At 42.0% G+C, this 14,223-nt stretch overlaps 2 protein-coding genes across 2 annotated transcripts; both read right to left on the bottom strand.

Annotated features, from left to right (window-relative positions):
* Positions 1 to 8,350: 8,350 nt before the first annotated feature.
* On the bottom strand, positions 8,351 to 11,231 carry LOC109861283. Its single transcript, XM_020440857.1, has 6 exons — positions 11,165 to 11,231; positions 10,709 to 11,025; positions 9,656 to 10,540; positions 9,346 to 9,513; positions 8,682 to 9,225; positions 8,351 to 8,619 (listed from the first exon to the last, which is right to left on the bottom strand). The coding sequence occupies exons 1-6, from the start codon at positions 11,229 to 11,231 to the stop codon at positions 8,351 to 8,353; spliced, it is 2,250 nt and encodes a 749-aa protein (XP_020296446.1).
* Positions 11,232 to 11,372: 141 nt separating this feature from the next.
* On the bottom strand, positions 11,373 to 11,996 carry LOC109861284. Its single transcript, XM_020440858.1, has one exon. The coding sequence runs from the start codon at positions 11,994 to 11,996 to the stop codon at positions 11,373 to 11,375; it is 624 nt and encodes a 207-aa protein (XP_020296447.1).
* Positions 11,997 to 14,223: the final 2,227 nt, after the last annotated feature.

A 14,223-nucleotide genomic window follows, 5' to 3' on the forward strand; every position in this document is an offset into this window, starting at 1 on the left:
ATGGAGGCGATCATTCAAGCAAGCGGGGGATATATTGAGTGAATATATTATTTATGGCCTTACAAACAATGGAGCTAAACAAATTTTGTAAATCTTTTCATTGTAGCAATAAAACATATTTAGAAAAACATATATAATTTGTCCGGATTTTAGCGCCGCACCCTGTAGAGCAAAGTAAAAACGTTAGGGATAGTTACGTCTGCGATAATGTAGAAGCAATGTACAAAATACACGCGGACGCACCGTGCGAGGTGCAAGCGTATGTTAGTGAGTTGGAAAGTTTTTCCAGTTTCAAAGAAGAAACTGTGGTTTTGAATCGCAGATCTGGATAAGGTTGGAGAAGGCACGTATATGCCTGTACTCAACACAAAAGGCGAGTCGATGGTGATATCGTGCGTGAACCGAAAAGAAGCAACAAAACTGTAAACGGAGTCGGAGAGATAAAATTGTCAGAGAAGTGAAAGTTGGTAACTTCCAGCGTGACAATTCACACCACCAAGGTGGTGAACGGTGAACAAATTAACACGTATTTGCCGCGGTTCAATCCTTCGGTGTTAAGAGCGACAAGAAGTGCGACTGTTAACAAGTCAGTTGTATTGGAAAGTGTAACGCAGAATAAGGCGCAAGTTAAGAAAATAGTATCGGAAATAACAAAGTTAACCGATGAAGTGAACGAGAGTTTGTTTTTTGAAAATCCGCATTTTATCTATCCGACTACGTCAGGTGTAACGGTTGTAGCAATAATTATTGTAATACTTGTGTATAAATCAGTGAAAAGTAAAAGAAAGACGGAGCTGGCACGCATTGCCGTAGAGCTACGTAACGCGGAGCGGCGTGAAAAACAACGGAGTGCTCACAAAACGCCGAGACCATCACGCTGTAGGTTACACCGCGTAGTAGTAAATACAGACTAATATAAGTAGCACACAAAAATTGTACACAAATAGATTTTAAGAGTTGCGAAGAAAAATGTTACAAGCATTTTCTTTTTTCACGGAAGGGGAGAAAATGTTGTGAAGCAATTTTTGTAATAAAGTTAAGTAGAGTAAGGCCACTGAGCAATATGATGAGACATCACTGTCATTGCTCAATGACCTTGTTAGATAGCAGGAAGGCAGCAGTTCTAGGAAGAACTGCTAATTGCCACAGGGTGCGACACATTGCCGCATTGTCCAAAGTGCAACACGGCATGTGTCGACACCGGCAACGGTAACTAGCACGGCCGTTGCTAGGACCGGTGGGCCTGCTGAATCGGCGCGATCGATCTACTATAAATCGATCGCGCGGATGAAGCAGAGAGAGACTGTGAACAGACTGTTAGCTCACTATGTGGCTCCGCAAGCTGGAGAATTTACCGCGTGAGAAACAGCCGTGTAAGGAACGTTGAAAGAACATTGTAAGGAACTGGAGCAATAAAGATAATATTATAAGGTCAAGTATAAAACTTATTCTTCTCACCAACCAACCTCCTCGACTTCCAACAACGCGTTTCCAAAAAGTCCCTAGTCACTCTTTTTTCCTTCGGTTGGTTATCCAACTTAGCTCTTCCGGGTGTTTTTGTGCGTGCGTGCGTGCGTGCGTGTGTGTGTGTGTGAGTCCATCCAAAGGCCTTACCTTTACGCTTATTAAGGTTACATCGCAAATTTAACCATAAAATTAAACTTAAAGTAACCTTGAAATTTTTTGTGCCGTTTAAACCAACATCCAAACGCCTGTCATGAACACACAAAAAATTAAAAAATAAATCTTTTTCTATTTTAACAAAATATTTTACTTTAAAATGTCGTGATACAACAAAGCAGTCATAAAATTACAAAATAAAACAAAACCGGACACTAACACATTCTTTTGCGTCTTGGTCCCTTTAAACTGCAATTATCGAAAATATAACTTAAAATTTATTTGCGGTTATTTTTGTCCGCTGACGGCTTATTTTGTTCGCCTTTGTCGCCTTCCATCTCCTTCACGGGTCGTCCGCGGCTTGTTTCCTCTCGGACTGGTTTGTCTCGACATCGCGGGTTTCCGGAACTGATGTCGATTCCTCCCGACCACTGTCCCGCCTCCCTGGGGCCAGCAGTGACAAGATTAATCTAATTGTGTAGAATTATTACATCCAAAACTAACATTGTATTTGGTAAAAAATACGTATATTTTCTGGATAAAAAATTGTTGATTATAAATAATTGTTGATTTGCAAATACTGTATAAATGATGATTTTATATTGTTGTAGGTATTAGAAACAATCTTGTTACATATATTGTTAGAAATTATTTATAACTTCTGAGTTGTATATTTTTAGATCAGATAGTCAAATCGCATTTAATATTGAGTAACAAATCTACAAAAGATATATGCTTGTAACAATATGAGTGTAATAAAAACATCTGTGTAGTCAAAGACGCATTATATTTAAGTATATTTATTAATCGCATTAATTGCATTATATTTAGTAATCAATTAGTGTTTTAAGTTTTTATACTTTAAAACATGGATTATATTCACAATATAAAAATAAAAAACATCAACAGTGATACATAGGTAATATGAAAATAAACGTACAACGTGATACGCATATGTTTTAAAAAATGTAACCGTATGCGCACAAAGCAGTTGGACTGTGGTTTATGTAGACTGGCCTTTCCGCGCAATGCGGTAGCCAATTACCAGTTTATTCTTTCATAAAAAAGCAGCATATTTTTCATAAAAGCAAGACTGCTTATTGGTTATCGCGTTCTTTTTGCGAGCGCCTTAAGAAAGCAAAATCACTTTACTGTGATAGTCTGTTCAATGAGAGATGAGAATCTAAACGGAAAAAATCTTTTCTGTTTCGCGCGTATCTTCTACCAGTAAGCTTTCCACTTTACTGCTCGTAAAGCTGTCAGACTATAGTCAGTTTAAGCCAAGGAAATCTTTTAAACAAACATCTGTTATCCGTCACAAATATGTTACAACAATTAGAAACAGACATAAAAGAAATACTAAACCTTATAACAAAAATAGATGACAAACTTACACAACTAGAATTCATTCCAATTGAACAAATAATACAAAGTTTACGCGACACAAGGGGCCATTTACAAGGTGATTTACGCTTTCCATTCCAGATTACAGTAGAAAATTGGGTAAAAATAAAGGAAATTGTAACGGTTGCTGTGTACTGCAAGGGGTCGGATGTCTTCATAGTAATGAACGTACCGTTGGTGCATGCCGTGGTGCACGATATCTGTAACGTAGTACCCTTGCCAATACACGTGCACGGTAACGTGTTTGCGGTGGCGCGAATTCGATATGCCCTTATCGCAATAGACAGCAACCGACAGACATATGTGTTACTGTCACAGGATCAACTAGAAAAGTGTAAATATGTTCAAGGTCATTACATCTGCGGTAGCGTAATGACACTTTATAAGGTACAGACCAGTTCACTATGCAAGGTACAGGAATATGTACACGAACTAAACAACTATTCAAATTGTAGGACGACATGTGAGACGTCCAACCACACTATTTGGATTCAGTCACAACAAGAACGTAGATGGCTGTATTCTACGTTGGGCGAGCAGTCTGTAACCTTCAGGTGCGGAAAGGGACCCGATAGAATGGAGACCTTGACGGGAGTTGGAGAAGTAATACTGTGACGAATCAGTGCGGGTTTTCAACCAAAGTTATTTTTGTCAACACTAAAACAGTACTAGAACATGAACAAATTAATACGTACTTACCACGATTTAATATTACACTTACACAAACAAACGGAACCGTATCACAAAACATACACGCGTTTGACGAAGTAAAGTTACAAAATTTGACAAACACCAAAACACAATTGCAGACGATAAGTAATCAGATACAAGAAACTAATAACGATTTTGATCAAGAATTTTATAAACAACCATATTTTGTATATCCCACAAGCATAAGTGCGATAACAATACTGTTAATAATAGCCATTATAATATACGAGTATATCGTAATTAAAAATAAAAGAACAACCGTCCAACAACAGCAATATTCACGACAGGTACATTTTGTCAATGATATAAGTAAACTCCGACCTTCACAGATAAACACAAGTGCGAGGATCAAAGACCCCACATTGAGGAGGTAGCAACCACACTTCTTTAAAAGTCAGTATGTAATAACTGTAAGAAAAACCTCCCCTGTCAGTTTTTTTGTTCAACAGGGGAAGGATGTTATAAGTTATATGTTATGTATATATTAAGTTATGTGTTAAGTATTGTGTAATAAGCGATATTGGTTAAATTCGGGGTTTGGTTACTGGGTTTAGTGTTACGTTAAAAGGGGGACTGGAATCCGGCACGGATGTCCAGTCAGCAGTCGCGGGGCGATGTGCGACCGCGTGCACAAGAACGCACCAGTCGAAGGGCGCACATGCAGCCGAAAAGATGCAATGGTTTGCATTGCACTTTTCGAAGGCCGGATGTCGTCTGGTTTTCCTTGGCCAATCACAGAGTGATTGACTCGGGGATATAAGTCGGTATCCGGGCGGAAACAGGTAGAATCGTTCCGAATAGTGTTGCCGCCGAAGGCTCTGCTGAACAGAACGTCGCTCGTCCGACTTCGCGCCGCGTGTGACATCGCGGGTAAAATAAGTGAACATTGACGTATAATAAAAGCCATAGTATATTTCACGCGATCAAAATATTGTAGTAACAAAACTGAATATAAAAGGTAACAATTGTGGCAACAAAGCTGTTTTATTTAATGGAGTGTAACCCTTCCCGACGGTCCCTCTCCTTGCGGCACCCAGTGAATTCCACGGGAAGACAACGTGTTTTATCCGGTTTAATATGTGCGTCACACCATCGTACGTTTATGTTTGTTTATTATGTACGTTAAGATAGCCCCCCTTTAGAAATTTACTATAAAATTTATATAAAACTTAAGTGCTATTTAGGTGCTAATTAGGTGCCCAATTAAAAATTTTGGTGCTCAAGTCGTTTGGCAGAAAATTAAAATTAAAGTGGGGGGGCTGAGTTAACGTCAACCTGGTCCCCCCATATTAAAAAATTATATTTTCAGTAACAAATTTTCCATCAAAATTAGGTGCTATTTAAGTGCTAAGGAGGTGCCTAATTAAAAACTTTGGTGCTCAAGTCGTTTGGCGGAAAATTGACATTACAGTGGGAGGCAGCTGACTTAACGTCAAGATGGCACACCCCATATTAAAAAATTATATTTCCGGTTAAAATTTCTTCCCACACTCTATATTCTAATTAAGTGCTTTTACAATATGCAACACTTACTACAGAAAAATAACAATTAATAGTTTTTTTCACACTATTTCTGCGCGACTTTCACAGTCCTGAGATTAAAGTCGATATCTACACAAATTGCGTTTGAGTACCTACTTTGAGACTTTTATCTAAACAATATAACACACAACACGTTGTTTGAAGTACATTCTGTTCAAACAAATAATTATTTTACCTAAAATTATTCTTGTCTAAGTTGTTAGTCGTTGTACGATACAAGCTACAAAAAGTTTACGTACTTACACATATTAGATGCTCAAACAAAATAAACGTCACCAGACTTGTGATGTGTCCCATTCTTTAAATATAAAGTTTCCAATTAAAAGCAAGAACAAATTGTTACTTTACAATAAGCTTTACCTTCGCAAACCTGAAAGTAACCACTACGTGTTATTTACAACCTGTTATATGTTATATCTCTGTAATAAGTTTTGCATATTATAAAAGCATTTTCTTCTCTGCAACTAAATGCAACAACAAGTGTTTAAACGCATAAATCGATCAAAAACCTAAAATTTTTCCCAACGTTTACTTTTGTACGCTCGAGCGCGTACAGTGACTAAGTCCCGTCATACACTACCTTTGCGACCGCGTAACTCCGGTATCGTTCGAGCACCTACTTCGAAACTCTATATTTAAATACTATAACGTATAACAAGTGTTTTAAAGCAGTTACAAAACGAGCACCTAAGTTTTTTACCTATATTTATTCTTGTACGCTTGAGCGCGTCCAGCGACTAAGTCCCGTCATACGCTAACTCTGCGACCGCGTAACTCCGGTATTGTTAGAGCACCTAATTCAATACTCTATATCTAAATACTACAAGGTATGACAAGTGTTTTAAATCAGTTACGGAACGAGCATCTAATTTTTGTACCTACGTTTACTTTTGTGCGCACGAACGCGTCCATCGACTAAGTCCCATCATACGCTAACTTTGCGACCGCGTAACTCCGGTATTGTTCTAGCACTTAATTCAAAATTATATATCTAAATACTACAACGTATGACAAATGTTTTAACGCTTAAACCAATCGAGCACCTAATTTTTTTACCCACGTTTAGTCTTGTACGCTCTTGCGCGTCCAGCGACTAAGTCCCGTCATACGCTAACTTTGCGACCGCGTAACTCCGGTATCGTTCGAGCACCTAATTCGAAACTTTGTATCTAAATACTATAACGTATGACAAGTGTTTTAAAGCAGTTACGGAACGAGCACCTAATTTATTTACCTACCTTTACTTTTGTGCGCACAAACTCGTCCATCGACTAAGTCCCATCATACGCTAACTTTGCGACCGCGTAACTCCGGTATTGTTTGAGCACTTAATTCGAAACTCTATATTTAAATACTATAACGTATGTGCCGAGGCAAGCTCCCGTCACTTGTATTATAGTTATTATTATTATATATATATATATATATATATATATATTATTTTTTTCTTTTAATATTCTTACAATTACTGTTCTTTTTTATTTTTTTTACATTATTAAGTCTTCTTTTGTATATCTCACATTATATTCACATACTATATATATGTCAGTATACATTCAGTATATTCCCGTCCTCGCGCCGTAATATAGCGAATGGTATAGTTCCGACTGTTCCGCGATAGTTCGCGTAGCGTTCTATATTTTGAGCCGAAATATAGCCGATAAGAACGCACGTGAACCGAAGAAGACCTGTGTCCGTGCGACACGGCACAGGTGCATGATATAGCGCGCAAACAACCGCATACCGCACACCGACTCCGGACGGACCGTAGGCCGCTCCGGGGTATAAAAGTCGAGCGATTTCGGCAGTCAAGACCAGTTCCTTCTTTCGAGCTCGAGGCAGTGTCTCGGGCTAGAGAGGTCCTCCGGTGCTAGAGGCGCTGTCTCGAAACACCACATCCGATCTTCCGGTCGAGGCGTTGTCTCGAACACCACTTCCTGGCCATCCGGCCAAAGCGTTGTCTCGGCAAGACCTGGTGCGAGAGGCGTTGTCTCGGACACTATCCTGACCTTCCGGTCGAGGCGTTGTCTCGACAATAACCTGGTGCGAGAGGCGTTGTCTCGGACACCATCCTGACCGTACGGATTGAGGCGTTGTCTCGATCCTTTCCGGCACTTCGGTGCACACCGTCTCCGTCGGCTCCACGAGCCCGGAGATTTAATCGACCGTTGTCACTGCCACATCGATAAACAGTTGTTCTCACGACTCAAACGGCCGTTGTAACCGCCACCGAAAACAGTCGTTCTCACGACTCAACCGGCCGTTTTTACGGCCTGGAACATCCGCAGTACGTCCCCCGTATAAATATACCTCGTAGATTATAAGTTAGTTATAAGGCCGCCGTGCCGCCCTTTGTTTTCCGCCGCGCCGATTTAAATACTAACGCGATTCGAATCTTCGCGAACCATTCCGTACGGGAATCGCCGCGCTGATAAAGCTAGATCCTCTAAATATCCGTTGTAAATACCGTGCCAGTTATATCTAATGTAAATATTTTGATTAAGTAAATAAACCTTCACTACATTACAGAATTCAAATAACCGAGTGTCGCAATTTCACGCCTTTCCCTCTTTGATCCTTGGCGCCACCCGAGCTGTCCGGCAGGCGGAAGGCCAGGCAAAGTCAATAGAAAATCGGTTCCGTTACACGTATGACAAATGTGTTAACGCTTAAACCGATCAAGCACCTAATTTTTGTAATCACGTTTACTTTTGTACGCTCGAGCGCGTACAGTGACTACGTCCCGTCATACGCTAACTTTGCGACCGCGTAACTCCGGTATCGCTCGAGCACTTAATTTGAAACTTTATATTCAAATGCTCACGTATTACAAGTGATTTAACGCTTACAACGATTGAACACTTAAGTTGTTTAGTCTTGTGCGCACAAGAGCGTCAAATTACATAAAATAATTGTTTTTAAAGTAGAATTTATTTCCAGTAAGGGTTTTGCACAATTATCGTTTTTTACAAGTTCACGTGTACATGTGCAGCAGTCGTGGTATAAAAAGATAGATAGATAGATAAATGACGAAGAGCGGGGGGCTTGTGAGACCCTATTGTCACCTAGATCTCTAAGATCCTCTGCGACTCCCGTTAATTGTTAATCGACCAAGCTGCTGAAACCCGGCATTTGCCAGGCTACACAGATGTCCGATTTTAATTATTTTTAGGTCCTCGGGCTCCACTAACATGGAGCCCAAAAATCTGAATCTCTTGAGTGCTAGAGACGGGCAGCGACACAGTATGTGCACGCTGTCCTCCCTCTCTTCGCCACAAAATCTACAACTACTCTCCTCAACTAGGCCTAAGTTGAATAAATGTGCCTTGAAGGTCCAATGCCCTGTGAGGAAACAGATACACAGACTTTGTACTTACTCATTGTCAGTAGTTCTTTGGTCTTACCTGGCAATGGCTGAGTCATCAGGGCCTTAGCTTGGCGGCAGCTTTTTAGTATCTCCCAAAAGATCCTGTGCTCCCTTTTCAGCCAGTCCTTGATATGGTTTTTCCTTGTTGCAAAGGGAACTTTAACTATCTGGCGGACTGGTTCTTTTAACGTACCCAGGTTTGCCAAACTATCAGCCACTTTATTTCCTTGGATACCTTGGTGGCCAAGTACCCAGACAAGCGTGATGTCGTTTCGCTTGCCCAATCTGTTTAGAGCTTGCATACAGTCCCAAACCACTAAAGATTCAGTGATGGTCTTGGCAAGAGCTCCTATGGCTGCTTTGCTATCCGTATAGATATTGATCCTCCTAGTTTTTGTCTCTCTTGCGAGTAGGAATCTTGCACATTCCAGAATGGCCAAAACTTCCGCTTGAAAGACCGTGGCCAATTTACCCAAAGAGAAAAACTCTCTGTGATTTGATCCTGGACAGTAGCTGCCTGCTCCATAGCAGCCGTTTGCTCCAGATCCATCAGTAAACCATGCATGAGTGCCCGGCTGGATCTGAAGATTTTTGTTTTTTCAGTCCGTCCTGGTGGTCAAGTTTATAGAGAACGCCTTGTCCACTAGGCGTATTCTGGATATTCTATCTTGCTTTAAGGTAAAGGGAGGTTTGTGAAAAACCTTGAGCCTGGTATGACCTACTCCAAAATCTCTCCACTCTCCCACACACCTTAGTCTATATGCTGTGAGTTTGGCAGCGCTGATGACAGTCAATCTTAGAGGTGGAATGCAGAGTGCTACTTCCAGCGCCTCTGTTGGTGTCGTTTTCTCATAGTACCTACCGCAGCCCTCAAGTAATTATTTTGTAGGCTTTTTAGTAGGCTCTTTGACTCCATCTTTTCCACTTTAAGTTACCAAACAACAGCAGCATATGTTAACCTCGGTACAAGTACCGTTTTGTATATCTATAGGGCAGTATTTAGTTTAATACCCCAGGATTTCCCATTGCTCTTCTACACGCCCAATATGAAACGTAGAATTTGGATCTCTTTATATCGAGATATGCTTTCCAATTCAGTTTGGTGTCTAAGTGGACTCCCAAATATTTTACTGACTGAACATATTCTATATCTTCTCGCCATAGTCTAAGCGGCTCAATGGCTTTAGGTTTGTATTTTCTGGTGAAAATCATGGCCTTGGTCTTTAATGGATTAGCCCTAAGTCCTTTTGATTGACACCAATTTTGCAGGATCATAAGGGCTTTTTGCATAGTGTCCTTAAGTGTTGAAAGAAAACTACCTCGCACTATAATAGCCACGTCATCAGCGTAACCAAAGACAAGGAAGCCTTTCTTCTGTAATTTTCGTAGAAGTTCATCTGCGAACAGACACCAGAGCAGGAGAGATAAAACTCCTCCCTGCGGGCATCCTTTAGCGGGGAAACCATGCACACTTGAGTCCCTATGATTGGCAATCAGGGTTCTTCCTGTTAGCATGCTTTGTGTCCAGTCTGCTAGAGCAGAGGGAATGTGATGCCCGGTTATTGCTTCCCTGATGACATCATATGAGGTGCTATCGAAAGCTCCCTTAATGTCCAGAAAGACGCTCAGGGCATATCCCTTTGTTTCCAACTGCACTTCGACTTCGCCCACAAAATGGTGCAAGACAGTATCTGTTGATCTGCCCTCCCTGTAAGCATACTGAGCCGGAGACAACGGATGTGCTAGCAGAGGGCCAATTTTCAGATATCTATCAACCAGTCTCTCCAGTGTTTTTAGTACACAGAAAGTGAGACTGATCGGTTTGAAGTCTTTGGCTGCTATATGGTCATTTCTAACAAACTTAGGTATAAAGACTACTCTTGTACCTCCCCAAGCCTGGGGGACGTGTCTTAGGGCTATGCTAGCCCTGAAGATTTTTGTGAGTGGACCTATGAAAATTTCCAGCCCCTCTTGGAGAAGAACCAGGTAGATTCCATCCGGTCCAGGTGATTTATAGGGAGAGAAGGTTTTAATAGCTCATTCAACTCCCTTTAAAAAAACAACCTCAGCTGCCAGACGCCAGTTTCTGGGGTTATATTCCCTAGGCTTCGGTCGGCAGGGTTGTATGTTATGATCAAAACCTGGAAAGTGGACTTCTAATAGATGTTCCAATGTGTCCGTTGCCTTCTCAGTGACATTCCCCGTTGGGAGCTTGAGACACCCTAATTGGGGACGGTGATCCAAACTGAGAATTCTGTGAAGCCTGGATGCCTCCGGGGCGCTCTCAATGCTTTCACAGAAACGTCTCCAGCTTTTGCATTTTGATTTCTTAATCTCCTTGCTGTACTTTTGTTGGGAGCTTCTAAAGGCCTCCCAGTGTACTGCAAGTTTTGTTCTTTTCGCTTTGCTGAATTTCTTTCTCGTTTCCAACTGAGCTTACCGAGCTTTTTTTCCACCAGTGGATCTTGTTTTCCGGGTTTTTGGGTTTTGGTGAGCAGTATAATTCAAAAGCGTTTGTACTGTCGTTTTTTAGAAAGGCCGCCACGTTTTCCAAGTTGTTTTTGGTTTTAAAACTGGTTGGGGCCATAGCGAGCTGGGCCTTAAGGTCAACCCTAAAGCCCTCTCAGTTGGTTTTTTGTTAGTTGCGAACCCAGTTGATTTGCTGTATTTGATGGAGAGTTAGGCGTATTTGTCTGTGATCAGAGCCAGAGGGCTCATCCGAGACTTTTCAGGCGTTCACCAGACCCGCCACCCTCTCCGTACAAACCGTTATATCGATGACTTCCTGTCTTCTGGAGTCGAGGAATGTCGGCTCGTTTCCTCTATTGAGAATGGTTAATCCTATGCCCATTAGGTAGTCGTGGAGACTCTTCTCCCGCAGGTTGGTGTCTGTGCTTCCCCATCCTACATAGTGGGAGTTCGCATCGCAACCCAGCAGGAGTTCGAGCCCCCTGGCTTCCGCATAGGCCACCAGGTTTTTTACCTCTTCATGTGGTGGTGGATCCGTGGAGTCATAAGGCATATAAATTGACCTTATTAATACTTCCATGTCTTCTTCCTCGGCTAGCTTCACTCTCACCTTGACGACTGTGAGGTCCTCGCTGCTGAGCTGTGGCAGAAAGATAGCATTTAGTCCTTTTACTAAAATGCATGATTTTACTCCAGTATCTGAGTGTGCTTTGTATAAAAAGCCGCACCCACTCTGTCCTTTTACTGCACCTTTCACAATCCATGGTTCTTGGATTATTGCAATACTTGTATGCATTACAGCCATGCTCCTGGCTAGGATAGCAGAGGCGCTCTTGCTGTGATGCAAGTTAATCTGGATCATTCGGATGCCGAGTGAAGCCATTTTTAGGCAGTCCCGACACCCTTCGACTCCATCTCCATCTCCGTCGCTTCCCCGCGCTATCGTTCCGTCATCCTAATGGTGGTCCGGCCGAGACCGAAGAAAGGCCTGACGCCACAATGCTTCAAGGATTCCATCGCCGAGTCGCCAACTAAACAGGAGAAGTGGGCGCTCATAGCATTTCTCCTATACGTCCCTCTGGTGTCGACCCAATCGCTGGTTGCCAGCCCTGTGTTTTGCTGGTTAAGGAGCTTTAAAGCATCCTCAACCCGTATTTTAGACTCTTCCACATGCACCACCACCTGATGACGCTTAGGTAGCGCATCAACCGGCAGCACACACAGAGGAGTTCCCATGACTTTTAAATCAGAGGAATGGGCTGAAAGCTACTCCGCCGACTCTATGGTGGCGCACACAACCATGAGTGCGTTATCCCTCTTCCAGGAACCAGTGAAAGTGGGGGCTTTGTCATTCTCATACATGCCGAGGATGATAAACCTGACCTTTTTTCTGATCTCAACCACCTCACCGGCTCCCATTTTCTTGTCAGGGTAGCCCTCCGATAGGAAGGCCATCTTGACAAGACCTTTTGTCGCCTGTGCATACGACCCTTCATTTTTGGGTCTCTTGCCCTGGCAATTTTTTGAGGCGCTTTGCCGCGCCACCCGAAGCACCCCTACTTCCAACTCCACCTTTTGAACAAGAGGCTGCGGGGGTAGAAGAGGCCTTATTGGCCCCATTCTCCCCGGCTAGCATCTCTTTATTATAACGGCGCCTAGCAGCCCCGCTATATCTTATGCGGTATTTTGGGGCTTCTGAGCCCGCTCCCGCACTGCAAGATTTTTTTGGGCGTTTGCCTCCAGAGGAGGCTTCGCTTTTGGGGACTAACTTGGGGGTAATTTTATTTTTGCTTTTACTCATTTTTGTCCCCACGAGTATCGCGGTCGCGCGGTCTCACCCAGCCAGAGCCGCGAATGGCTGGGGCTTACCTCCGTACTCCTGGATTCCGCCCGGTATCCAGGAGGCACCGTTTACGACGCAACTCCCCTTTCGTCACGCAGCTCTCGGCACGGTCGCTCACACCTTAACTTGGGGAGTTTCTCTTAGGTGGCCACAGACGGGCCCATCCCTGAGCGGATGACCACTGCCCGCGACCTTAAGCCCCACCACCCGCTCCGGCGCGAGAGCCCACAGCCATTGGTTCTATTATATGTCTTGCTTCTTCTGTATTCTCTTTTGTATTTTTTCCTTCGTCTTTCTCTGCAATTATAATATTTGTTATTTTCAAACGGCCGCTTATAAAATTATAATGTTTCATAACNAATTCATCAGCTCGCATAGGCGTTTGTTCTGTTTTTAACAAAACATTTTTAATTATATTAAAATCGCTTTTTACCGAAGCACTACTAGCTGGAATCCTTCCATATTTAAATTTATCCCAGCATATGCAAGACCACATTGGTATCAATTGGATATTTTTTATCAAACAATCTGCAAATGCTGGCAAGTAGTGTGCATTTTCACGATCTCCTTCGTTATCAGCTATATTTTGTTGTACCTCATTATTTATAGCTCCTGCCCATTGATACCACTTATAATCAATTTTGTTTTCAATTGTTGTTTTCAATTGTTGCTCGATATTTATGTCGTCGGAATTGGCTAACTTTTCTTCAGTAAAAGACATATCTTTGTTAATAAATACTTCTTCGTTTGAAGAAGATGTTATGAAATTTTTCATTTTTAGTTTGTATATTTTACATATTGTTTTTTTATTGTTTCTGTCTAAACCTTCTGTCTCACTTTTTGCAATAACGAATATTGCTCTCAATATTTCCTCAGCATCAGATATATTGCAACACAAAATTAACGGGCGTGTTCCGTTTGACCACAGTACGATTCGACACCGATCGATTCGACACCAAATTATTGGACACAGATTTATTCGACACTGTACGATTAGACATCAAATTATTCGACACCGTACGATTCGACACGAAATTATTCGACACCAAATTATTCGACACCGTACGATTCAACACAGAACAAGCACTATGCATCGTGACAATTAATACTAGTAGCAACACAGGTTAGGGTTAGGTTAGGTTTTTTTTCGGGGAGGGGCGGAGCCCTTCCCCCGCCAACATGTGTACTATAATATGTAATGCAAATAAATTTGTTTCTGAAATGTACATGATATCGGAAAATGTACTGTGTCGAATTGTACGGTGTC

This window comes from Pseudomyrmex gracilis, unplaced genomic scaffold (genome assembly GCF_002006095.1).
Source record: "Pseudomyrmex gracilis isolate BER0280 unplaced genomic scaffold, ASM200609v1 scaffold_675, whole genome shotgun sequence".
NCBI classification, from domain to species: domain Eukaryota; kingdom Metazoa; phylum Arthropoda; class Insecta; order Hymenoptera; family Formicidae; genus Pseudomyrmex; species Pseudomyrmex gracilis.

What these genes read in the sequence shown, in the direction of transcription:
- LOC109861283 (XM_020440857.1), bottom strand. Translation starts at nt 11,231, where the DNA reads ATGGCCCCAACCAGTTTTAAAACCAAAAACAACTTGGAAAACGTGGCG. An exon ending in GGCCTTTCTAAAAAACGACA is followed by an intron (nt 11,026 to 11,164) that starts GTACAAACGCTT and finishes CAAAACTTGCAG; the next exon opens with TACACTGGGAGGCCTTTAGA. An exon ending in TAGGTCATACCAGGCTCAAG is followed by an intron (nt 9,226 to 9,345) that starts GTTTTTCACAAA and finishes AAAAATCTTCAG; the next exon opens with ATCCAGCCGGGCACTCATGC.
- LOC109861284 (XM_020440858.1), bottom strand. Translation starts at nt 11,996, where the DNA reads ATGGCTTCACTCGGCATCCGAATGATCCAGATTAACTTGCATCACAGC.